General features: G+C 35.8%; 1 protein-coding gene across 1 annotated transcript in view; it reads right to left on the bottom strand.

The window, feature by feature from the left end:
* The window catches only part of GLRB (glycine receptor beta), a 102,620-nt gene that overhangs the window by 50,407 nt on the left and 24,755 nt on the right, over nucleotides 1-27,458 (bottom strand). Inside the window, exons 3-4 of the mRNA XM_045085074.1 lie at nucleotides 13,522-13,628; nucleotides 11,755-11,822 (exon numbers count right to left, since the gene is read on the bottom strand). Of these exons, the coding sequence (XP_044941009.1) occupies nucleotides 11,755-11,822; nucleotides 13,522-13,628 (175 nt within the window). The remainder of the gene's footprint in view (nucleotides 1-11,754; nucleotides 11,823-13,521; nucleotides 13,629-27,458) is intronic.

The following is a 27,458-nucleotide window of genomic DNA, read 5'->3' as shown; positions in this document are numbered from 1 at the left end:
AGAAAAATCAAAATTTGGAAATAAGGAAAAAAGATTATTATTCAACCTTTCAATATCCTGATGAAACAATTCATAACAAGCCCACCTAAGGGTTGTGGGGTTCTCTAGGAAAGTGTATCTTTGTCTGACTTGCCATCTTCTATTAGTTAGGGCCTAAATTCTGCAAAAGCAGATAAGATACAGAAGATTCATGAATTGCAAGTGGTATCTGCCCGGTACAAATGCAAAGGTTCTATGTCAGGGAGAAAAGATATCCCCAAAGATTACACCTTTATTGCCCTGTGAGACATTAACAAGCCTGTGTCTAATTTAGCAATCTAATTTCAGCATTCATTCTTTCACTTCAAGCTCCTGAATTTTCCACTGAAGCAGCTTTAGTATCCCGCTGGGTCCCTCACTAATGAGTTAAATAAATCACTAACATGTCCATACTTCCTCACTAAATGTACATTTTTCACTTTTAAGTAATTATACTTTGTCCTCAAAAATGTAATAGAAATACCATATGATCCAGCAATTCCACTCCTAGGTATAAATCCAAAAGAACTGAAACCAGAGACTCCAACAAATACTTCTACACCATGCTCATTGCAGCATTATTCACAAGAGCCAAAAGGTGGAAACAACCCAAGCATCCATCAAGAGGTAAATGGATAAATGAAATGGGGTATACAGGCATACCTTGGAGAAACTGTGGGTTCAGTTCCAGATCACTGCAATAAAGTGAATATTGCAATGAAGCAAATCAAATGAATTGTTTGATTTTCTAGTGCATATAAAAGTTATATATATTGTACTATATATAATCTATTAATGTGTGATAGCACTATGTCTATAAAATGTACCTGCCTTAATTAAAAAATACTTTATTATTTAAAAAAATACTAACACTCACCTAATCTTTCAATGAGTCATAGTATTTTTTTACTGGTGGAGGGTCTGGCCTCAATGCTGATGGCTGCTGACTGACCAGGCTGGTGGCTGCTGAAGATCAAAGTGGTTGGCAATTTCTTACAAGAAGACAACAGTGAAGTTTGCCACACCCATTGATTCTTCCTTTCAGGAACAATTTCTCTGTAGCATGTGATGCTGTTTGAGAGCATTTTATCCACAGTAAAACTTCTTTCAAAACTGGAGTCTGTCCTCTCAAACCCTGCTGCTGCTTTATCAACCAAGTTTACGTCATGTTCTGAATCCTTTGTTGTCATTTCAACCATCTATACAATGTCTTCATGGAGTGGATTGCATCTCAAGAAAACACTTTCTTTGCTCATTGAAGAGAAACAATTCCTCATCCATTCGCGTTTGATCATGAACTTGCAGCAGTTCAGTCACATCCTCAGGTTCTACAACTAATTCTAGTTCTCTCACTATTTCCACTGTATCTTCAGCAACCTCCTCCACTGCAGTCTTGAACCCCTAAAAATCATCCATGAGGTTTGGAATCAGCTTCCAAACTCCTGTTCATGTTGGTATTTTGACTACTTCCCACAAATTACAAATGTTCTTAATAGTATCTAAAATGCTGTATCCCTTTCAAAAGCTTTCAATTTACGTTGCCCAGATCCATCAGAGGAATAACTATCTATGACAATGATAGCCTTGCAGAATGCTTTTCTTAAATAATAAGACTTGAAGTTCAAAATTACTTCTTAATCTCTGGGCTGCAGAATGGATGCTGTATTAGCAGGTATGGAGACAACATTAATATTGTTGCCCATCTCCATCAAAATGGTTGGATGACCAAAAGTATTGTGAAGAAGCTATACTTTTTTTTTTTTTTATTAATTTTTTATTTTTTATAAACATATATTTTTATCCCCAGGGGTACAGGTCTGTGAATCACCAGGTTTACACACTTCACAGCACTCACCAAATCACATACCCTCCCCAATGTCCATAATCCCACCCCTTTCTCCCAAACCCCCTCCCCCCGGCAACCCTCAGTTTGTTTTGTGAGATTAAGAGTCACTTATGGTTTGTCTCCCTCCCAATCCCATCTTGTTTTTATTTATTCTTCTACCCACTTAAGCCTCCATGTGCATCACCACTTCCTCATATCAGGGAGATCATATGATAGTTGTCTTTCTCTGCTTGACTTATTTCGCTAAGCATGATACGCTCTAGTTCCATCCATGTTGTTGCAAATGGCAAGATTTCATTTCTTTTGATGGCTGCATAGTATTCCATTGTGTATATATACCACATCTTCTTGATCCATTCATCTGTTGATGGACATCTAGGTTCTTTCCATAGTTTGGCTATTGTGGACATTGCTGCTATAAACATTCGGGTGCATGTGTCCCTTTGGATCACTACATTTGTATCTTTAGGGTAAATACCCAATAGTGCAATTGCTGGGTCATAGGGCAGTTCTATTTTCAACATTTTGAGGAACCTCCATGCTGTTTTCCAGAGTGGCTGCACCAGCTTCCACGGAGCTGGTTCTTTGAAAGAATTAATAAAATTGATAAACCCCTGGCCCGACTTATCAAAAAGAAAAGAGAAAGGACCCAAATAAATAAAATCATGAATGAAAGAGGAGAGATCACAACTAACACCAAAGAAATACAAACTATTATAAGAACATACTATGAGCAACTCTACGGCAATAAATTTGACAATCTGGAAGAAATGGATGCATTCCTAGAAACATATAAACTACCACAACTGAACCAGGAAGAAATAGAAAGCCTGAACAGACCCATAACCAGTAAGGAGATTGAAACAGTCATTAAAAATCTCCAAACAAACAAAAGTCCAGGGCCAGACGGCTTCCCGGGGGAATTCTACCAAACATTTAAAGAAGAACTAATTCCTATTCTCCTGAAACTGTTCCAAAAAATAGAAATGGAAGGAAAACTTCCAAACTCATTTTATGAGGCCAGCATCACCTTGATCCCAAAACCAGACAAGGATCCCACCAAAAAAGAGAGCTATAGACCGATATCCTTGATGAACACAGATGCGAAAATACTCAACAAAATACTAGCCAATAGGATTCAACAGTACATTAAAAAGATTATTCACCACGACCAAGTGGGATTTATTCCAGGGCTGCAAGGTTGGTTCAACATCCGCAAATCAGTCAATGTGATACAACACATCAATAAAAGTAAGAACAAGAACCATATGATACTCTCAATAGATGCTGAAAAAGCATTTGACAAAGAAGCTATACTTTTAAAGGAATCTTTTTTTAGAGCACTAGGTCTCAGCAGTGGGCCTAAAATATTCAGTAAACCATGATGTAAACAGACGGCTGTGATGCCAGCTTTGCTATGCCACTGACAAAGCACAGAATAGATTTAGCATACTTCTTAAGGGCCTGGGGTTTTCAGAATGGTAAATGAACACTGGCTTCCATTTCAAGTTGTCAGCTGCACTAGTCCCCAACAAGAGAGTCAGTCTGTCTTTTGAAGCTTTGAAACCAGGCACTGGCTTCTCCTCTCATGCTATGAAAGTCCTGATGGCTTCTTCTTCCAATAGAAGGCTGTTTTGTGTACGGTGAAAATCCGTTGTTCAGTGTAGCCACCTTCATGAATGCCCTCTGGTGGATCTTCTGGAGAACTTGCTGCAGCTTCTCTATCAGCACGTGCTGCTTCACTTTGCACATCGATGTTATAGAGACGGCTTCTTTCCTTAAGCTTCATGAACCAACCTTTGTTAGCTTGAATCTTTTCTTCTGTAGCTTCCTCACCTCTCTTAGCCTTCATAAAACTGAAAAGACTTAGAGCCTTGCTCTGGATTAGGCTCTGGCTTAAGGGAATGTTGTAGCTGGTCTGAGCTTCTATCCAGACCACTAAACAAGGCTGCTTTGCTTTCTTATCATTCATGTGTTCACTGGCATAGAATTTTTTAATTTTCTTCCAGAACTTTTCCTTTGCATCCACAATGCGGCTGTTTGGTGCAAGAGACCTAGCCTTTGGCCTACCTTGGCTTTTGACATTCCTTCCTCACTAAGCTTGATCATTTCTACCTTTGATTTAAAGTGAGGTAGATGATTCTTCCTTTCACGTGAACACTTAGATGCCATTGTCTTGTTATTAACTGGCCTAATTTTGGTATTATGTATCTCAGGGGAGGGAGGCCCATAGACAGGGAAAGAATCAGGAAATGGCTGGTTGGTAGAGTAGTCAGAACACACACAACATTTATCAATTAAGTTTGCCATCTTATCTGACCTTGGTTCCTGATGCCCTAAAACAATCATAAGACTAACATCAAAGATCACAGATCACAGATCATCATAACAAATATAATATTAATAATAGAGTTTGAAATATTGTGGGAATTACCAAATGTGACAAGGAGACAGCAAGTAAGCAAATGCTATTGGAAAAATGACACAAATAAACTTGCTCATTGCAGGATGCCAAAAATCTCCAATCTGTTAAAAAAAAAAAAAAACAGTATCTACAAAGCACAATAAAACAAGGTATGCCTGTATATGCATACACCCTAAGGAATATTATTTGGCTGTAAAAAAAGAATGAAATTCTGATACCTGTTATGATATAAATGAATCTTGAAAACATAACCAAAGGGGGGAAAAAAAGAAGATGATTAATTAAGAGTTTGTCCATAAGTATTAGTTAGAGTAGGAATACAAAGCAAAAAAAAATAGATAAATAAATAACCCTGGGAAGGACATGCATTCAAAGGGCAGGCTAGAAGACTGAGGAAAAAAGAAAACCCTGAAAATGTGATTTCACCAAACCAAATAGCCCAAAGCTTTGAGAAGGTCAACAGCAGCAGGTGTCATACAGTGTCAAGCAGAGTCATACTGAATACTCTCAGCAAATGAGAAAGCCACTGAAAATTTTAGCAAAAGCATTTTTGGTAAAGTGGCATATTAAAAGCAAGATTATGGAGGATTAAGAAGTGAACAAAGGACAAAATTCTTATCTATAATATGGGGATAGTAATAACTTACCCACAAAGATAGGGTTTTTATAGAGATTAAATGAGATAGTATACCATGTATATGAACTGGACTTGGCCATATTAAAAGCTACTCAAGTATACTGCCTTATTAGGATATACCTTTTATGCTGCTGTTATCCTTCTATAATGTTGGTAACACAGTTTAATAAGTTTTTTGTTTTCTTTTTTTTTTTTTTTTTTTTGCTTCAAAACAATTCTGCATCTAGTGTAACTCATTTAGTTTGTCCTGTACTGTGTTGATCAACCAATTATTTTTTCATTTGTTTATCTTAAAGATTTTATTATTTATTTGAGAGAAAGATGGAGAAAGAAAGAAAGCATGAGTAGGAAGAGCAGAGGGAGAATCAGGCTCCCTGCTCAACAGGGAGTCCAATGCAGGGCTTGATGCCATGACCCCGAGATCATGACCTGAGCTGAAGGTAGATGCTTAACCAACTGAGGCACCCAGATGCTTAACCAACTGAGGCACCCAGTGCTCCCAACCAACAATTATTCTTAACAGTAATCTACTTCAAAGTCACAAATCTTGACACAGTGCAAAAATCTGCTTCTGAGCATCTCCTGAATTATTCTTCATGCTTTCAACTGCTCCACTGTAAGCTTAACAAACCACATATCTTCAAGTCTCCACTGTAATCCTTTTCTTAATTTTTTAATAGAACTCCAGAGTTGTATTATAATGAGCATCACCAAAAATCTGGAAATTGCTTATTTCATTGTATCAGTCTTGGCCATTATATCTTATTATTTCCTTATAAAAGTACTTCAAAGATGCTTTTCTATTAGCTGTGTAGTCACATATCATTATGATTCAATCCAAGTTGTAGCAAGTTTATATATCTTTTAAGAGTGTTTTAAAATTTTACAGTTTAAATTAATAGTTTGAGTTTAACATTCATTAAAAGATAAAAGCTCATTAGTTGCTTTGGTTAATGTTTTATGAGCATTTCTAAATAATTACTAGTTATTAGCATTTCAAATGTTCTATATTAAGATAACTATCTTTGAAACCTATTTATTTTCATTTTCAATTAGTCAATCACAGTAATTATAGCTTTATAGTTTATTTTGCAATGAACAAATTCCCATCAGAAACAGACTTCTTTTATCAGTGGGAAATTACTTAATTGTTTTTAAAGAACTTGGTGACAAATACTACTCATTGTTCATTCCAAAGAGCACACTATTAGTCATTATCTGGAAAATGGATGTTCTCCAAAATTTTCAGTTCCAATTAAGACCCAAATTCAACTATTTCTTCAATGCAATAAAACATTTCATAACAAGACATTAAAACTGGTTAAGTTGTATTATTGATATTTTAATATTTAAAAAATGTTTATACTTTCTATTGTTGTTAGGATAGCTATTCTGGTTAGTTATAATTTTTACCTGCCTCTCACACAGGGAATCTCTAACTCATCTGTAGTCTTTACCTTATAATAAAAGTGTTAGCATTCAGGCAATGAAGGAGATCAGCTCTCATAGCATCTGGCAGCATTATAATTAAAGTTCTGTCAAAGAGCTGTTATAAGCCTGGTTTGAAAAGATTTAAATTTAATCATTAGTGAGGTTAGGTATTTCATGTAAGAATTATGAGTTAGCAAAATGCCACTAAAATTTTCTAGTTTATATTTTAGTAATTATTCCAGGTATGTCATTTTATTTAAAAAAATAGTTAAATATTATTTAGTAACACCTTATGAATATTTAAAAATTCTAGACCTATTCCAATATTCCATGTGTATTAGGAGTGCCTGCTAGGTGGTACTGTGGTGCCTCCCTGAACTATGAACTCCATAAGAGTGGCAGTATGTTGGGCTGAATAGAAAGTACTCAACACGATTCTATTTTATACATATTACTGTCATATTTTGACAGGTTAGGATATTTGTCTAGTATTATTAATACCATTAATTTAATTTTTCCTATATCAGTTGATAACAATGACTAATTACTGGAAGCAGAAAGTAAAACTTGAGCATTTCTCATCCTTCCTTATTGCCTAATATAATGTTTAATCACCAATACTTCTAAATAATACAGCTAGGAGAAAAAAGGAAAGAGAAAAGTATCCACAACAAATCATGTTATTCTTCATTTTAAGGCAGATACTAAAAAAGTAACTTTGACAAAAAAAGAGAATGAAATACATTTTTAACAACTAAAAATATATTCTCTTTCAAATTATGTCCTTATTACAATTAACAAGTGAGAGTATTTAGTAATCACTGAATTCAAAACCATTGATTATTTTCCCATATACATATATGAAAAAGTTATATACATAATCAGATATCTCTAGTAGCATATAGGATGAAGTTATATGCAATTAGATAATCTTCCAATAGAATTTGGGAGGAAAAAAATGCATCAACAAAGTGTTCATCAGCACATGTATGAGTTTCCCATTGCTGCTGTAACAAAATTATCAAAATTTAGTGATTTAAAACATCATAAATTATTACTTACAGTTCTGGAATTCGAAACATCAAAATTAGTTTCATGGGACTAAAGTCACAGTATCTGTAAGGCTGACTCCTTCTTGAGGAGCTGAAGAGAGACTCCACTTTTCTGCATTTTCAGTGTCTAGAGGCCGCCTGTATTCCTTGACTGATACATCACTTCCTTGCGTCACTCCACGTTCACACTGTCTTGATCACATCTACCACTATTGACTCTGATCTTCCTGCCTCCTGCTTAGAAGGACCCTGTGATGATAGTGGACCCACTTGGATAACCAGAATAATCTCCCCAACTCAAGATCCTTACTTTATTTATAAACACACAGTCTCTTTTATCATGTAAAATACCTTATTCACAGGTTCTGAGATTAGGACATGGACAGGTTTGAGGGAACATTATTTAGACTACCACAGGGGACAGACCTGAATATTGATCATATGAGAAAAAATAAATATAAAAACCTTTTGAAACTTTGTGTATCTAAGATGCAAAATAGAGAAAAATGGGGAAAATATGTCTAATATTATTCTACAGTGAAATAATGCTAGAAAGTTAATAATAAAAGCAACAAGATAAAAAGAATAGTAAGCTAAGACAAGTTTTATATAAAGGGAAATACATAAAATTGTTTCTAAAACAACACAGATAAATAATTGCCAAGAACCATAATTCAGCTCTTTTAACAGTTCCAAAATGTGACTTCTTTTTTTTTTTTCCTGACAGGCACACTGGGTTGCTCAAAAAGAGTTGACGTCTACTGAGACACATTATAAGTCATGCAGCAGAAAGGCTTTGAAAGTCTGATGGGATCATGAATTGCAGTGTAATCATAATTCAGTATAATCATGAAGCATCCTCAACCAAAGAAAGAACATGGGTTATACAAACAGGCTCCTATTTCCATGAAATAGCTCTTATGTGTTCCTGATGAAGTCTATGCATTGATTATTATAATAAAACATACTACCTAATTTTTCCTCACAAGTGCAATAGTTCACATTTTCATTTATGAAAATCCCAGTGATTTAAGCCAAAGATAAAAACCAAATGGAAAAATCAACATGTATTACAATCATTAACCACAGAGCAGATGCCACTGACCTCTAAAAAACCATTCTTCTCAGTGTTCTGAATACTCATTTCAGTTGCCACAGGCAGTAGCATGCAAACTGATAAAATTAGAACTTGAAATAGAATGATTATACTTATTAGATAATTTTGGTGATGTTACTATTAATGTCAGTAAATACCATGCATAGTATTTATAATGATACCTTACAAAAATATAAGTTAGTGGAATGTAAATAAACACAGATATGAGAAAAAGGAATTATAATGCTTATAAAATGAGATAATAAAACAAGCTGAAGGGGCCTATAACCATGGAAGTATAGAAGATCTTAAGGAATACTAATAAGGCTATAATTTCTCCTTCACTACACAATTATTGCTTCTGAATAAGTGTGAGATTACTTTTAATTTAGTCGCCAATAGTTAGCATCTGAATTAAGAAAAAGAAAAATTAGCACAAAGAAATGGTTTCCAAATGGAATTGGTTCAAATTTCCTAACAACAATGTGAATGCCTATAAACCTGATTGCTTCTTTGATAATCAGTGTTATCTGTTGGAAAAATGGAATGGTCACCCTCCCCTTTCAGAAGCTGCCCTACATCTGTCCACCACCTGACTTGCAGCTACTGAAGTCACAGTCACCCCCAAGTTCTGTGTTCTGCATTATGCCTTCTGGAATAAGCAACTTCCAGTTGAGATAGAAAGGTCTGAATGGGAGAGAAAAGTTTGGGGCAGTATCAAAGCTTCCCAGATTTTATGAGTTCCTTTATTTTAGCAGAACTTTGTAAGGGAAATTTCTAGTGGGCTACTAATAAACAAAATCCCAACTGTATAATGGTGCTACTAACGAACTTATAAATGATTCATTTTCTTTAGCATTTTCTTTCGATTGAAATTCTATTGTGAAATACGAAGTGAATTTGAGAATGCATAACAACCCAAGAATCACCATCACTGAAAGCTACTGCTTCTTTATTTTTGTAATTTACACAACAGATTCAAGCACAAGCCAGTCTAATATTGCAACTTACACACTGGTCACCATATTGTTTCCCTGAACATATATCCTTTATTTACACAAATCTAATACCCTCTGTTTTCCCAACCTCTTGTTTTGGGGAACTTTTTTGTTTGGTTTGTTTTTAAGAAATATGCTCTTGGGCTATTAGCAAAATAAATAAATAAGAAAGAGAGAGAGAGAGAAAAATAAAGCTATCAGATTTAAGTAACAAGTGATAGAGATGAAAGACCTGGATTGAAAAGAAGGCACAAAGTGAGTCAGAGCAGCCAGAAAAGAAGAATTAGAAGAAATGGAAATCAGGGTTAAAAAGCAGGGACAAAGACTCTAATGAGAATAGGCTGAATCTGGTCCCAGCAATAAGTACCCTGGGCTAGCTACTATATTGAATCCCTGGAGGAGGACAATATGAGAATATGTTATAAATATGTAATATTTTATTATAATCCTCAAATAATCTGTAGGAAAGTTCCTCTCCTTTTTCTAGCATACCTTTCCCCCAGTGTTTTCAGCCAGATATCAAGTAACTACAGACGGGGCCTGGAGAAGTTGAAGTGTCTAACATTTGGAAGGCATTCAATGATACCTGAAGTAGAGATACATTAATGATATCTACTGAGCTGGACACATGTGTGGCTTTTATGCAAATGAGAAAAAATATCCTTGCATTAACTGTCCCAAAATGCAAGACAGAGCAGGAGTGTTTCCAACAGGGCCAAAACATCTTTCAGAGATGATTTAGTATTAGTTTAGTGATGCCAAGAAATACAAGAGGGCACAGAGAAGAGTATCCAGACAAAATGGATTCCTTTAAAGTTTCACCTTGAAAAAAGGACATCTCTTATTCTTACAAAGTGAAGTGCTTAGCTAGACTAACCACATTTTCGGTAAACAAATGCTACACTTGTCTCCTGAGTGCTATACGGCACTCACTCTATCTTATTCTGTAGCTGTCTTCTGGTGATCTGTACTCTATTTCTGTCATTTAAGTAAACTAAAAAGTCACTGGAAATAAATGAATTTGATTCCAAAATCTACTTTTGAATAATTCTCTAAGAAAATAACCAATTATTCAGGGGCTAAATACATGCTTCTACAAAAACATAAATAACATTCTTATTTCAATTAGATACAAAAATGGGTGTCATAAATTAAATGCAATAAATAGTTGCTTTGATAACACATTAAGCTGCCATGAGGAATAAAGGAATAAATATTTTAAATCATTCTTTCTCTAGCCTGGGAGAGTCCCCTGAAAAATTGTACTGTGCCCTATCCATTACTGGCCTTTCGATCCACAGTGTATATTACTAATAAAATATAAGGATCTCAAAAAAATACAAAAACTTGGGCCTTCTTTCTCCCACTTGAAGTATCATTTCAGCACGTCGTTTTTCAAAAAGGCAGAAAACCTAATATTCTAAAACATCAAAGAGCAAGTGGACTTTATTGAATGCCTTTTAAGAAGCAGGAGTAATTATATCACACATCATTCAGAAAATCTGCTAATGTAATCTACTAATTAGTAACCTACTAACAAAACTACTACTTTATAGAAGCCTTTGTCCCTGCAGTCCAACTCGTCATGGATAGCAGCCACGCCTTCAAACCCTTCTTGTCCATTCCTTTCAAGACAGAAGCCTGACCGTCACCTCTTTCTTGCTCCTCTTTTGCCCTTCCTTGATCTTTCCTCTTATTATATAATTTTTTCACGGAGCTCTGCTGCCTTATCTTATAAAAATTAATTTTCCTCTTTGCTTTTTACAATTCTCTGATCCAAGCACCACAATATTAGCACTACAGAGGAAACAAAGATTCTCCTCAGGAAACTAGGAGAAAAATAAACGATTACAAAACTTAAAATAAATTTAAGAAAAGAAAGAAAAATAAACTGTGAACACTTAAGTATTTTTTAATGTTCATACATACATGTATACTAGGAAATAAACATTGCTCCAGAATATTCATAAATGCTTTTCCCAGGTGGTATCCAATTAGTAGCTCAGAGTGAGTAAATTAATTCTTTCAAGTCTGTAAGTTTTAATTAGCATTAAGGCCACATTTAAATTGCAAAATTATATAGGCACTGAAATCACTGATGTAACACACCTTGGAATTTGGATATTTCATACTAGAAGAAAGCATGCATTTTCCCATAGAGTTACTCCTTATTTTCAGTTTTACTATATCTTTCACTATCTTCTAGTTAAAATTTTGATAATTAAAAATATTAAATTGCCTGTAATCTTACCATTGTTGTCTCTTGAATAGATCCAAAACTGTTGATAAAAATGTTGACTACTACATCAACAGGAATGCCTACAAATAAAATTTAAGAACATACTCAGTAACTGTAAGAATTTGGTTAGATTATCATATTTTTATGGTTTATGTACTTGATTTTATATTTTTTTCAATCCACTTGAGATACAAAACTTTAAAACTATGGTCTTAGTATTCCATGTTCACAATTGCTATTACTTTTTTTCTAAGGCATAATAATAAAAATTTAAAAATAAGTTAAGTTGTATTAACTCATGTTATTATTCAGAAATATTTATTTCTTAAATTGTTAAGACTGAGTAAATACGTTAACTTTTAAAGAAGTTTTTAATTGAGCTAATGCACTTACCTTAAGAAACCGTAAAACATTCTTTAAAAAAACATTTTTTAATGTTTTAGTTTTTTGCATTTTTATAATCATTTCAAGTCTTACTTTCATTAGTAAAGCAGTGTTCAATACCTATTACCTATAATGACTGTATTTTGATTTTTAATTCATAAATATACAAAGTTAATCAGACATATAACAGAATCATTATAAAGATTTTTGCCTGACCTGTTGGAAAATAATTTGAAAGTTCATGGAGTGAGAATTAAGGTATAATGTTGCAAATTTCTTGCTTGCTTGCTTTTTTGTTTTTTTTTTTTTTCTTTTTTCTTTTTATTCATTGTGGGCTGCTGGTTGGGTTAACAAAGGGAAAAATGTGAATTTAGCCTTTTAGCCACATAACCACTGACTGATGGAAAACAGGTGGTGAATCAATATATGGTAGACATGTGACAACCCAGACCAAGGCTGTTGTTGAAAGTAACTGAATAGGTTCTGGTAATGAACAAAAAACCCTGTTTTTACAACATAGTTGTATAACTTCAGTTGACTAGAAACAGCTGCAGACTTTTTTTTTTTTTCTGTAAAGGAAGAAGAAAAAAATATCAAGCCTTATAATGTTAATCTGATCTACATTAATACCTGTCCTTAGCCAGCAATAAGGATTATAGTTTTCCAGAGGATATTTTTTTCAGATAGCTTTTCCCAGCTCGTCAAGAGGACAAAAAAAGAAAATAAGAAAAGAAAGAAAGAAAGTTTGCACAACTATACAATCTTCTCGTGACTTTGCAAGTATGGTTTTAGTTCTTGAAAGGTGTGATAAATAGTAATATTCTGTTGGAGTAGAAACAATCTGTTGTAGAAAACACAGTTGCTTTTATTCACAAAGTTAGCATGTTTTTAAAAACCATATGGCCATCTTTTTTTTTTTTTTCAGCAAAAGAGTAGAGGGATATTTTTATCAATGTGAAATGCTAGCAAAAATTTTAAAGGAATCTAAAAACGTATCAGAACTATTGTCTATTCCTAACAAGTGTAGGCTATTCTACAAATTATAACTTTGGTGTCTGTGAATGAAAGGAAGATCTGTGTCCAGAGCTTGAAATTTAAATCACTAAGCTTTGGAATACTAAGTGCTTAGCAAATCCATGATGGAGGTTAGTCTAATCCACAATATACTTATTTTGTTCTTTTAACTGGGAACCATATGAAACAACAGAACTAGTATTCTGCTTGTCTTTGAATATTTTTGTCACTAAATTGCTCGAAACCTACGCAACATCACAGGACAGTAACACGCCAATTTGAAACCTTATTGTTTTGAATATCACAACTGAATGATTAAACACATAAAATTAACTTTTAAACTGCACAGATTGAAGGTTTTGGAGGGGGTAAGAAACAAACCTTTAAAATTTGGTCTTATCCTGGGATCATAACTGACCAATAGCCTATTCAAGATATTGCTAGTGGAGTTGGCAGGTACTCGGGCAAGGTCCTCGGCTGACTGCTGGCTATAGGAGAAGAAAACAAAACAAAACTCTGGTAAGCATTTAGACATAGCCGGCAATAGAAATGTGTAATTCTCCATGGAGAAGAGATGCTTTTTGAGACACATTCATCACTACAGCATGGCTTTTCCAAATAGAAGTAAATAAAAATAGTAGGCATTGTCAAATGCCCAAAAGATAGTTGTCATGAGAAATAAAAGATGAAGAAAGTATTTTAGCACTTAATTTTCTAAATTCATGCAACACTGCCCCAAGTACTCAATGTTGTTTTCTTTTAAATAAAATTAAGTAGATATATTACTAGTTCAGAAGCAATCTGCAATCAAAATCTAGAGATGCACAAAGGGAGTACAGACAATGAGATAAAAGGGAAAAAGAAAAGAGCAAAAAATAGTTTAATAATGTATATTAACCTTCTGCCTAAACAAAGGAGTATTTACATACCCTAAGAGGATATGGCCAGAGAGACAGTCTAACAATTCAGAAAACTATCACGCTGACATTTATAAAATGGTATTCCCCAAGAAATCACCGATGAACGTCCTCACTGAGTTCAATATGTTGGGGAGAATGGTGGGGGATGCGGGGAGTGGTAAAAGAAGTTTCTCTATTACCAGATCAATTAAACAAGGAAAATACTGAGCTACAAGTTACAGCTATCTCTTTTCTATGTATGTTTGCTTGTTAGCTATCAAAATGAGAAAAACCTGGCACATTTTTCTCTTTTAATTAACCTTGAACAATGAATTTTGACCAAATTGGTATCAATTGAAAGCACTATAAAACACAAACAGGGGCACCTGGGTCGCTCAGTGGGTTAAAGCCTCTGCCTTCGGCTCAGGTCATGATTCCAGGGTCCTGGGATCTAGCCCCATATCAGGCGCTCTGCTCAGCAGGGAGCCTGCCTCCCCCTCTCTCTCTGCCTGACTCTCTGCCGACTTGTGATCTCCGTCTGCCAAATAAATAAATAAAATCTTAAAAAAAAACCCCACACAAACAAAAAATCCACTTTCTTGGAATCCAATGAAAAATGCTTTGGTGTTGCTATAAACATTGGGGTACAGATATCATGGAGGACAAGGGGTGTTAGAGAGAAGAAGGGAGTTGGGGTAAATTGGAAGGGGAGGTGAATCATGAGAGACCATGGACTCTGAAAAACAATCTGAGGGGTTTGAAGTGGCGGGGGGGTGGGAGGTTGGGGTACCAGGTGGTGGGTATTATAGAGGGCACAGATTGCATGGAGCACTGGGTTTGGTGAAAAAATAATGAATACTGTTTTTCTGAAAATAAATTAATTAATTAAAAAAATTAAATTGTTGTTTACTATTTGTTGGTTTGTTTAACATAAAGTAAAACAATACATATTTTTACACATAAAGTCTTATATTATCATTGTCTCAATACAAAAAAGGAAAAAAATCCATGACAATCACAAGGAAGTTTAAAATTATACTTGGAGTATCTGCCCCTATCTAGTGTATTCTGTATTGATAGGGTGAAAGTTTCGATTTTGAAAAATGATATTAATTTATACAAAGCAAACTTAGAAGGAAGGGGCATGGTGTTGTTTTGAAATCCAGCCTCTCATGTATCAGGCACTTCTGTTCTGAGTTAATTACATACAGTCGGCTGATAAGATGTAACCCCTAGAGGTGGGATGGGATGGATAATAAGTTTATAAAACTCAGAAAACAAACTGCTACAACAATCTCTGATACAGATACAGACAATCTCTTCAAGTAGATATCAGAGTCCAAAATATTAAAGAAAAACATGCTAATCAGTTAGTTAAACCACCTAAAGGTTCAGGAGATGATGTAGATTTTTTAAATTGCTTCCCGTGGCCTTATCAGTGCCAATACTGTGGCTGCAGGGACTTGGGGGTTAGTAATGAGATTTCCCATTTCATTGCAGGTGAAATTGTAACCTCCCTAGAACCAAGTGTCACCCCTTATCAAAAGATTGAAAACTCTGAAGAGAGTGAAGGTATGTAGGAAAATTGGATATTTGGATGCAAATTAGTGTTCAAACCCATCTACAAGGTTTCCATTCAGGGGAGGAAAACAGAACTGATTGATTACAAAATATACTTGTATTGGATCAATTAAGGACTTCATTATTGTGTCTCTTGACGTAAAATCCTTTACAAGTACATCCCTTTTAACCAATGAAATGACCAGACAACATTAAAAAAATTAACACTAATTTTAATAATGAGAACTTTCCAGCCTGATTTTTTTTCTTCCAGCTGTGGAAGATGTCTCTTTGGCATATGGATTATTTGAGCTAAAGTCCTTGAAAAAGAGCAAATGCAGGGGAGGCTTTCTCTGAACTCCTATCTGCCTACAGACAGATTCCCCCTAAAGAATTTACCGTCTTAAATCCCCTCTGTTGGAGTTTCATCAACTAAATAAGATTGACTCTTATCACAGGACAGGACACAGAAACAAACTTTGTCATATTCGATCATACCTCCCAACTGTTCTTCTAAAGGCTCGTTCATCTTTCCTAAAAATCTGATATTTTCCCCTAAGAGGAACATATCCTCCTCCTCTTTCTCTATGAAGGCATAATATAAGCTCTCAAATCTCACCACTCTGGGTATTCACTATTTTTTTTTTTTTTAGCTCTGATGCCCCCATGAATGTGATATTAAAGATTAATAATTTGTATACCTTTTCTCCTGTTAATATGCCTGTGGTCATTTATTTCATAGACCTAGCTATTGAGGATAGAAGGAAAAAAATCTTTCCTCCCTTACCACTATAAGTTGTATCAATCAAACTTACTTTCTGGTCCTTGGAACTCACTGCCAAATTTTGTCCTTCTTCCCTTCCTGGAATATTGTAACTTCCACTTCTCATTGTACTACTCTAACCCCAACCTGTCCTTTAAGACTGCTCTCCTAAAATCTTGTTTCAATCATCCCATCTTACTCTAACAAACACAAACATAAACAGACTGTTTGGCGATTATATTATAGCTTTTTTTTTCATATCTGTGTATTTATTACCAACTAGACTGAATCCAGACAGTATGATTCTTGAGGGAATCATGGCTTCTATATTTTTGTAATTCCATATACTTTCTGTATAATATGAAATACACACTCTCTCAAGCACTTTCCATCTGCAAGCTCTTTTTTTTTTTTTTAAAGATTTATCTATTTGAGAGAGAGAGAGCGAGCAGGGGTGGGGAGTTGCACAGGGAGAGGGAGAGAGCATCTCAAGCAGGCTCCATCCTCAACACTAAGCCCAAGAGCAGGGCTCTAACTCACCACCCTGAAATCTAGACCTGAGTCAAAAATCAAAAGTCAAATGCTCAGCCCACTGAGCCACCCAGGCATCTCCTATTTGCCAGACCTCTAAGCTGACTGCAGCCTCAGGAAGCCTGCGTGCACTAAAGCAAGGGCATTTCCACACATCACATGCAGGTAAAGAGCATTTCCTCCTGAGGTGTCTTCTCAGAATCAGGGTTACTTTTGTTCTTTTGTTTTCTTCAGAAGTTTTCCAGCATTGGCCATTGCTGAACCAATCACTGTCAAGGAGAAAAAAACGACCATGATTGGCTCAGAGCAATAGTCCAGAATGAAACACTGAGAAATCAACTATCATGTCTATTATATTCTTTGATTTGATAATCACAAACATTCCCTTGAGAAACAGGAGAGATAATTAACCACCCAGAGAGCTGTTCTTCAGTGAAGGAGAAAAACCCTGACCAGTAAAAGAGTACACACTAGGTTGAGTTAATGGAGCAACAGAGGATGTACCCACAGGAACTAAGACAGCAAGGCTAAGAAGATATCCTAAGGTGGGAGAGTTATGAAATCTGGTAATCCTGATTCCTACTTGTCATTTCACAATAAACCTGCCAAAATGGGAGTGAAATAGTATTCATCTTATCACCATCCACCCATATATTTCTTTAGGATATATTATATAAATGTGTATGTATAGATGTGTGTGTGTGTGTGTGTGTGTGTGTGTGTGTGAGAGAGAGAGAGAGAGATAAATTCTTAGTTTCTATTAGCCTTACTTATCATTAGTCCTGGAAAATCTGAATCTGCTCTTTCTATAATTTATCAGAGTCACTCTTCCATCCAGACATCCCCAAATGTTTTTCTTTCTTTCCACAGCTAAAAACAAACAAAAACAAAAAACAAAAACAACAAAAATTCTTGTTTATTAACAACAATAAAAAAATCAATGTCAGCTAAGAAAAATCTCTTCAAATTAATAAAAAAGGAATATATCAAATACATTATAGCTCCTTTCTTTTATTCTTATTTGTATAAATATTTATTCTCATGTCTGTTGTAGTTAATCTTATATGAATATTCAGTTGATAGGTCACCTTTCCTTATACTAGAAATTCAAAGATATTTTAAAATTTAAGTGAATCCCATGTAGTTCATATTCACACGCATGAATTCAGGGGTTTTTCCTATCTGAAAACAATAGAAATCTTTTGTTTAGCTCACTCAATACTAAAACAACATTAAAGTCATCTCTACATGTTAAGATACATTTTAAGAGTCTAGAAGCTACAGCACTTTCTGCCAAAGAGCTGAAATAATCTGCAATTTTTCTCTGCACTTTAGTATATAAACCCTGTAATACGGGAAAGTGACTACTACTATTTACACAAAACAAGCAAGAATAAGAAGAGTTAAATGCATTTAAATAGGTCACATACTACATGTTTCATTGTTAGTCATTATATTCTGCAACTCAGTCCAATATTTTATCCATTTTGACTATGCCATTTTGTTTTATTTTAAGAAATCTATCAATAATTCTGTTATTATGACAAAACAGTATTTATTCCACAGAAATATGATATTAATTTAAGAAAATAACTTACTTTACTCAAGCAAAGTGATCAAATGACTAGAGAAAATAATGTTTTATATCAAAAGCCTTTTTACAACCAGTCTTCTTTTGTTCACTTGCCTAAACTTGAACCAATGTCATTACTAATATGTGAAGTTATGCAAGGAATGTATCAGGCTGTATAGTTGGATGATGTAATGTTTTCCAGAACTAAAGGACAAATCCAGAAATTTCTTTCCAAAGGGGAAACTCAGTTTTCCATCAACTGTAGCACACTCTTATTTTTACATGACCCTTTAGTGACCATACTGCATAATTCAATATCAAAACTGGTGTGTATGAGCATATTAACTGAATATCTTCCCTCCAGTTAAGAGTCTGAGTCCAAAGGGATGCTTATGTTTTTACAGAGTTATAACTGTAACAACAATGGTCAAAGTTCTTTTTGGACCTGAAAGCAGTCTGGCATATGCTGGAGGAGGAATCTGGGTGTGGGAGCTATAAAGCTTCCAGCTGGACATGAACTGAGGCAAGCACAAAGCAGTTAGGAAAAAGCAAGGTATGTAAAATGTGTATGGTGTGTTATTTCTCCTCTTTACACTGGAGCAGTGATTCTTTACCTCTTTTTAGGTTATGGACAACACTAAAAATCTGGCAAAATATATGTTCTTCCCTGAAAAATTCACACAAAATTTACAATGCTGAGGGATCCTGGGCCTGAACACTTAAGTTGTAGAAACTTTCTTTTGTGGAAACAAATGCTGGTATCCTCATCTAAAATGAGAGGAAAAGAAAAACATTAAAAAAAAAAAAAAAGAAATAAAGAAAAGATCAGATCTCATAACAACTGAAAGTAAACTCAAAAAAAAAGAAAGAAAGAAAAGATAATCAGAGTGTGTCAAAGGGACACAGAATCCAATGAAAAGATTTCCCAAATGTTCAAATCTAAATGATGTGAGCAATTAAATAAAGTCATATCGGGTTATATTCCAAAATATAAAGTAAAAATCCATGAGTCCATATGGATACAAATAAATGATTCAATAAATAAATGAAGGAGGATAGTCAATCTTCCCAAGCAGAATTCCAAATAACTGGAATTTCAAGTATACCTTCTATTCTCAACTGGTGGGGCATAACTCCTGAGCATATGCTGTGCATAGTGACTTTCTTTCAAAGAACATAAAATGGGAAGGGGAAAGAAGTGACTTTACAGCAAAGCAACCTGACACATACTACCTTAGCCAGATGATCAAGGTTAACCTCAATAGTGTTGAGTCATGTTGATTTTACGTACCATTAATAAAATGTGATCAGAATGGCATTGTATCCTGTGACCGTCCTCCTAAAACTATACACCTCGAGTCTAATCCTGAGAAAAACATAGACCAATCCCAGTAGAGTGGCATTTTACAAAATATCAGACTAGTACTCCTCAAAACCATCATGGTCATGTAAAAAAAGGAAGGTCTGAGAAACTTTCACAGCCAACAGGAGCCTAAGGAAACATGAATACTAGATGTAATGTACTGAATGGCATCTGGAACGGAAAAAGGACATTGGGTAAAAACTAAGGAAACTTGAGTAAAGAATGGATTTTATTTAATAACAGTGTAACAACAGTGGTTCTTTAATTATAAAAAAATGTATCATACAAATGCTAAAGGCTAATAATAGGAGAAACTAGGAGCAGAGTATTTGTGAACTCTGTATTTAGCAAATTTTCTGTAAATCTAAAGTTGTTCTAAAATAAAACTTATTTGAGGGGGAAAAAAGAGCAGAGTGCCAAAGACCTTAATAGATACCTCACCAAAGAAGACATACAGATGGCAAATAAGTCTATGGAAAGAGGCTCCACATCATATGGTATCAGGGAAATGCAAATTAAAAGAACAATGAGACACCATTATACCTATTACAATGGTCAGAATCTATAACACTGATACCACCAAAAGCAAATAAAGATATGGAACAATGGAAACTCTGATACATTTCTGATGGGAATGCAAAATGGTGCAGCCACTTTGAAAGACAGGGTGACAATTTCTTACAAAACTAAACATAACTGTTACAAGACGATTTAGCGATCTCACTCCTTGGTATTTACCCAAAGGATATAAACACCTAAGATCTACATGAACAAATCTGCACACAAATATTTATAGCAGTTTTATTCATAATTGCTAAATCTGGAAGCAACCAAGATGTTTTTTAGTACATGAATGGATAAGTAAATTGTGGTACATCCAGACAATGGAATACTATTTAGCACTAAAAACAAATGATCTGTTAAGCCATGAACAGACATAGAGCATCCAGAAATACATATTATGTAAAGGCTACTATGCGATGATTCCAACTATATGATATTGTGGAAAAAGGCAAAACTATGGAGAGAGTAAAAAGGGTTGCCGGGGACTGGGGTGAGTGGGGGATCGATAGGCAGAGCATAGAGGATTTTTAGAGCAGTGAAAATACTCTCCTAGATAACCAGACAGATAGACATACAAAGACAGGGAAACACCTTATATATTCAGGTAATAAATTGAGTCGGTAGTTATGTATGAATCCAGGGAACTGCAAGGTTATTATAGAGGAGTTTTGTTTGTTTTGTATTTTCCTAATTACAGTAAAACTTATTATTACCTCTCTTGACAGCTTCTATATTTATTTTCCGTTCTGTTTCTGGATTAAACTATGAACAGAAGGTTTATGAATACAGTGAGGGATACCTTTTACATGATTGATTTAGTTTAATTAGTTTATATTTACTTGAAAAGAATGTGTTTATGGGTATGTGTGCCTGTGTGTGGCAATGTCTACTGTGTCATCACAGGCCAAGAATCATAATTAAGAACAGAGTTTCACAGCAATCCTTCTGTTTATCTCTCAACTGGGCTCAGGAACTGTTGGGTCCTGTGGAAATACTTCCAGATCTTGTCTACCTTCAGTTATGCAGTTACATCATCCGTGACTCAAAGAAAAACATTTTTCACAGAGTAGAAACATCTATCTGCAGAGATGCTGGATTCCGGAGACCAGCAACTTCCCAGTCTCATCAGAGGCTGTGGTCTCTTTTAACCTCTGATCACATGTGAGATTCTTCATCATGTGAATACTGCAAGGGTCGCCTACTGACAGGGTATGTTTCTCAGTGTAAAACATTATACATTCTCGCTACTTCTTATTGGTTTACTAAGTTGATATAAACCTCATAACCAAAGGACACACACATACACCTCAAAACATTCACTCAGCAATTACATTCCATGCTCTGCAGAAAGAGTACTACCTGCTCATCAAGCAAAGGCAAATCCGGAGTAATACCTCTAACTCTGTTTCTAACTGCTGCTACAACTGTAATTATCTTTTCTCAATTTTCTATTTCCCTGCAGAGATAAATATAAAATGTTTCCTTTCTGGCCCAACAGAAATGGTGATAGGATAAATCCCACACTCACTCACACACAGTGGGTATAACTGAAGAAACACTTGTCTAAGAGTAAGGGGACTAGCATTCTAGACCCCGACAGACTCTAAGGTTACTACATAATATGGGGCAAATCCCTCTCTGAGCCTCAGTAAAGTCACCTTTAAAGATTTTTATTTATTTATTTGACAGACAGAGATCACAAGTAGGCAGAGAGGCAGGCAGAGAGAGAGGAAGGGAAGCAGGCTCCCTGCTGAGCAGAGAGTCCGATGCGGGGCTCAATCCCAGGATCCCAGGATCATGACCCGAGCCAAAGGCAGAGGCTTAACCCACTGAGCCACCCAGGCGCCCCATAAAGTCACCTTTAAAATCAAAGGTCTAAATAAGATGATCAGTAAGATCCCATTTGGCTGCTAATCTGGTTCTACTTGTAGCAGATGCCGTGGTGCTGGATCCTCCTCCCCCCATCACCCTTCGGATCCGAGGCTTCTGCAAGGAATGCTGGCTGCTTAACGCTCTGAGCTTGGTCCCTTTTGGAATAGCCTTCAGCTGAAGGAAGGTGTCCTGCTCTGGAGGCAACTCAAACCCAAAGGCTTCAACATGGGGACACAAAAGCATTCAAGTCTCTTCTTACTGATTGAGATAACTTTGAAGGACCATCCCAGCTTCAGCACTCCCTGTAGCATCGAACCCATGCCACAGGTGCAATTGCACCTTTCCTGTGTTTGAACCTGCTTCCTCATTCCCATTTTTTGTTCCAAAAGCAAGCTTTTTCTGCGTGGAAATCTTTATCTCAAAGACCATCTTAGAGACAACTCAACCCACAACATCAACTAAATAATACAATTCCTTAACAAACAACAAAAATGTTACTATCACTCAATTATCTATACACCAAATATTTTCCCGAATTAGTAATTCCTTGAATTCATTTAACAAAGTTTTTGAGCATTTTCTATATGTCATGCAAGATATCATGTATTTACGAATCAAACACGAGTGTTGGTTATTCTGATGAAAAAGTAGTATTTAAAGATTGTGGGTTCAGATGGATTTGTCTAGTGATTCTCAGCTTTGCTATGCACTAAATTCACCTGAGAAGCTCTGCAAACAACTAAGGCCTAGTCCCACCCCAGCTTTAATTAGTTTGGGATGAAGTCCAAGCATCAGGATTTTAGAAAGCTCCTCAGATGATTCTAACAGTCTAATGAATCACTTGTTAGAAAAGAGAGTTTACAGTGAAAGAATATGGAGTTAAAAACTGAGAAGTCCAACATTTAATGAGCAGATGGAGGATGATAAGCCAACAATTAAGACAAAGAATAAACTGCAATAGAAGATGAAATCCAGAAGCATGTGGTGGCAACAGAATTAAGGAGAAAGAATATTTTATGAAAGGGTTGGTTAATGGGACCAAATGCTACTGAGAGGTTAAGGTGAAGAATGAAATCTCACTCATGGGATTTAGCAAAAGGAGAGCTGTTTTTCAGGTGAGAGAGACAGGAGCCAGACTGGAGTGGGCATAGTAGTGAGGGGCAGGGAAGGAAATCAACACTCCTTCCCTTTGTGGGCATACCAACTCAACAGCACCACACAGATGAATTCTCTTGTCAGAAATCCAAAATCTAGTTGACAGGCTTCTACACCCAAGCAGGTGCAATGAAATTAGTAGGAAAAATGGAAACACCCTCTTGCCCTAATCCCCACCCTAGCACAGCACAGCACAGTATAATCCCATCCAAATGTGTCCTCAGCTTGCAGTTCCTCCCTGAAGAGGTAAAGCCTCAGACTTCATATCTAATACACCAGCTTTGCCAGGTGCTACCCTAGGGACCAGCTCCTATCTCATCTGGGGCACTGAGGGGAGCCAGCACAAATGCTAGTCCCTGGGGATGACAGAGAACAGAACAGCTGTGCCAACAAGCAGCACTCACCACAGCTCCACCCCCACCACCTTGCTGCACTGTGACTGGGCTAGAAACACAGCTCTTCCCTGTGTCTGCATCACCGGAGTCAGGGCACCACAGTAGCCACAATACAGAAACAAACTAAATGTCCACTGACAGAGGAATAGATAAAAAGTCCTGCATATACATGCAATCAACTACTATCCAGTCTTCACTTTTTAAGATTTTATTTATTTGTCAGAGAGATAGAGAGTACAAGCAGGGAAAGCCACAGGCAGAGGGAGAATGCAGAGCAAGGAGCCCAATGCAGGGACTCCTCAGATAATGACCTGACCAAATGTAGACACTTAACCCACTGAGCCACCCAGGCGTTCCCCTACCCAGCCGTTAAAGAGAAGGACGTTCTGCAACACGGAACAGAAATGAATCTTAAGGTCATTATGCGAAGTGAAATAAGCCAGTCATAGAAGCATAAATACCGCATGAACGATTCCACTCAAATAAAGTATCTAGAGTAGTCACACTCAGAGAAGCAAAGAAGAAAATAATGATTGTCAAGTGAGAAGAAAAGAGCAGTGGCTAATCAAAAGGTAAAATTCAGTTATGCAAAATGAGAAAGCTCTACAGGTCTGCTGTTTAACACTGTCTATACCTAATAATACCATATTACACACAAAAATCTGTTAAGAGGGCTACATGTTATTTAAGTGTTCTTACCATAATAAGATGGAAAAAATTTAAAAAACACAATTTCGAGTGACAACCCCCCAAAAGAAAATCTATACTGTATGTATACATATAATAGGTTTTGAATGAGTTATTGCTCAATTAAGTATAAAAAAAAAGTCAAAAATAAGTTTGCTTTTTTTTTTTAACTGAATCGAATGGCTGATTATTGAACTATTTGTACAGCTATTACTTGGAAATCGGGGAAAGGGTGGCCTCTTCAAAAAATGTGCTGTGTTAACCAATACGCCTATTTTAGAAATGAGTCTTGAGCTATCCCACATCATATATGAGAAGTGAACTGAAGTAGATTATACAACTAAATGTGAAATATAAAACAATAAGGCTCTCAGGGAAAAAAAAAAAAAAAACAAAGACTATCTACATGACCTCGGAACAAAGAAAGATGTAAAAAAAAAACCACAAAAGCATTAACAATAACCAATAAATCAGAACTCATTCAAAATAGGTACTTCAACTCATCAAAAGTTACCATTAAGAAGTTGAATCAAAGGATGGAGAAGAGATTTGCAGTACATGCTTGTGACAAGGAATCCTGTCTAGGATGTATGAAGAATTTCCATATACCAATCAGGAAAACAAACAAACAAACACTTAATTGAGCAAACACTTGAAATAGCACTTTGCAAAAGAAGACAGCTAAAAGTCCAATATTTGCATGAAAAGATGCTCGAACGATAGTAATCACTGGAGAAATACAAATTAAAATCACATTGCAATATCATTGTACCTACACCAAATGGCTAAAATTCAAGTTAATGCTAATAATATCAACTTTGGATATGAGCATGGAGCAGTTGGAACTCTCATATATTAATGATGAAGTCTAATTGGAAAACTGTCCATATCTTCCAAAGTTCAGTATACACATAGCCTCTGATACAGAAACTTCACTCTTAGGTATATGCTTATGTCCACCAAAACACGTATATAAAAATGTTTATAACACCTTTAATATACCCCAATAATAATGACCCCAAACTGGAAGCATTATGAATATTCATCAAGAGTAATAACAGTAATATTCAAACTTCACTTGAATTCCCAAAACACTGGGACATTAAGAAATATCCTTGCCCTTTAGCATTCTGGGAAGCATCTTACTGCAAAGATCCTGTCCTTAGATAACCTGATAAGACTCGTGGTTAACCCCTTGCTTGCCTATGACAAGACCAGAAATCCCCTAAACTCCTCTTTTTTGTCTCATAAAGGAGTACCTGAACTGTTTGTCCCCACTAACCAACCTGAACTAGATGCCTGGCCACTTCACTTGAAGAAATTTGGGTTAGGCTTCTCTTCTCCCCACAGGATCCTCAATTTTCTCATGTCCCTGAGATTAAGCAGTCACTTGGAGAGCAGAACAAACCCTCCTTAACGGATTTCCCCAAGAACTGGCTTGTGGCAAAGAAAAATTGTCCAACTTTGCCACTGCTCACTGCACTCCCCAATACCTGGTTCCTTCCAGCCTCAATTACTCCTATAAAAGAGAAGCCCCTTCTGCCTGAACTTTGAGATGCTTACAGAACTTAAAGTCAGAGCATTCAGTCTATTGGAATAATCCTTTCAAATCGAACTTCTACCTATGTGCAGATGTATTTTTCATTTGACATGTAAAGCAGACAAATATACAAAGATAGTATATTCAAGACAATTGAATACAACACAGCAATGAGGAGGAAAGTACTATTGCTATACCCACAACATCGATGAAATCTTGCAAATATGATGATGTTGAGTAAAGTGATTTTCCAAGGTTATTAACCCTGTTTACAGATGAGCTAACTGATGCACAGAAGCTAATAATCCTGGAAAACCATTTCTTCATAAAAGACCTGTTTTCAGGGTTAGACAATTTAAATAAAGACCTTCGAACAAGGTCTATTTATATTCTTTGTGTTACATATCACTTCCCAGTAACCTATTTTGTGTCATAGGCAAAGGAAGAGAAATCAGTTATAAAATAAGAAAAACCAGTCGGGGTGAAAAAAAAAAAAAGTGGAGTCTAAACCAGTTGAAACTTATCAATTATGTGGTTTGGTTAAGCAAATATGTAAAATAGTGCATTTTCCAAAGCAATACCCTAGTTCTACTGCTTTCTAGAAAATTATGGTACTGAGCTAATAAAAGGAAGTAGTTTTTTTGCTAATACAAAACAAAACTTAAAAACAAGCTATTGAGAGGCCGGAGCAGAAATTGGGAACTGAAACAAATAATTTAAGCCTCACAGCCCTTTAGAGTAAAGAGCTCCAAGAGATACTGCCGAGCTTTTGGATAAAGGGGCTTCTTCTGCTCAGGAGTGAACTGAGTGAGCCGGGGAAAAGCTGTCACTATTGACCCTGTTTCTGCTGTAACTGCTCTTTGTAGCTTCTCTTTGCAGCATTTCTAAGGTATAAGATTATTTGTGAGATAGAGATCAGAAAACTCTCTCTTTTGAATGATATCTTCATTAAAACATCCACAGTCACACATGTCTGCACAATGATCAATGATAAGTGTCTCAGACAAACATCCCACTAAAAGATACAAAGGCAACAAGTATGAATGTCATTCAGTGAGATGAACTGCTTCCTTGCAGTACATGGTGGCACCTGGATAATGAAAGATAAGCCTTTTGTTGTTGTTGTTCTTATCAGCCACTGTTTGGAAACCAATGTAACTTTTTATTGAATGAGCTAGACTCTAGAAGACTCTCTCTCTCTCTCTCTCTCTCTCTCTATATATATATATATACACACACACACACACACACACACAACACATATTCTGCTTTTCCCTCTACACCCATCCAAATTCACTTTGTGAGCTAGTACTTGCATGAAATCTCCCGCAGATCTCATAATATTTACAGTCACTCTCAGATAATAAAAGGTCTCCATGGCACTTAAGTCCCTCCAGAACTGTCACTTTTATAATT

This window comes from Mustela putorius, unplaced genomic scaffold, assembly GCF_011764305.1.
Source record: "Mustela putorius furo isolate JIRA1106 unplaced genomic scaffold, ASM1176430v1.1 tig00000056_pilon_pilon_pilon, whole genome shotgun sequence".
NCBI classification, from domain to species: domain Eukaryota; kingdom Metazoa; phylum Chordata; class Mammalia; order Carnivora; family Mustelidae; genus Mustela; species Mustela putorius.
This window is presented reverse-complemented; position numbering and strand designations above follow the sequence as displayed.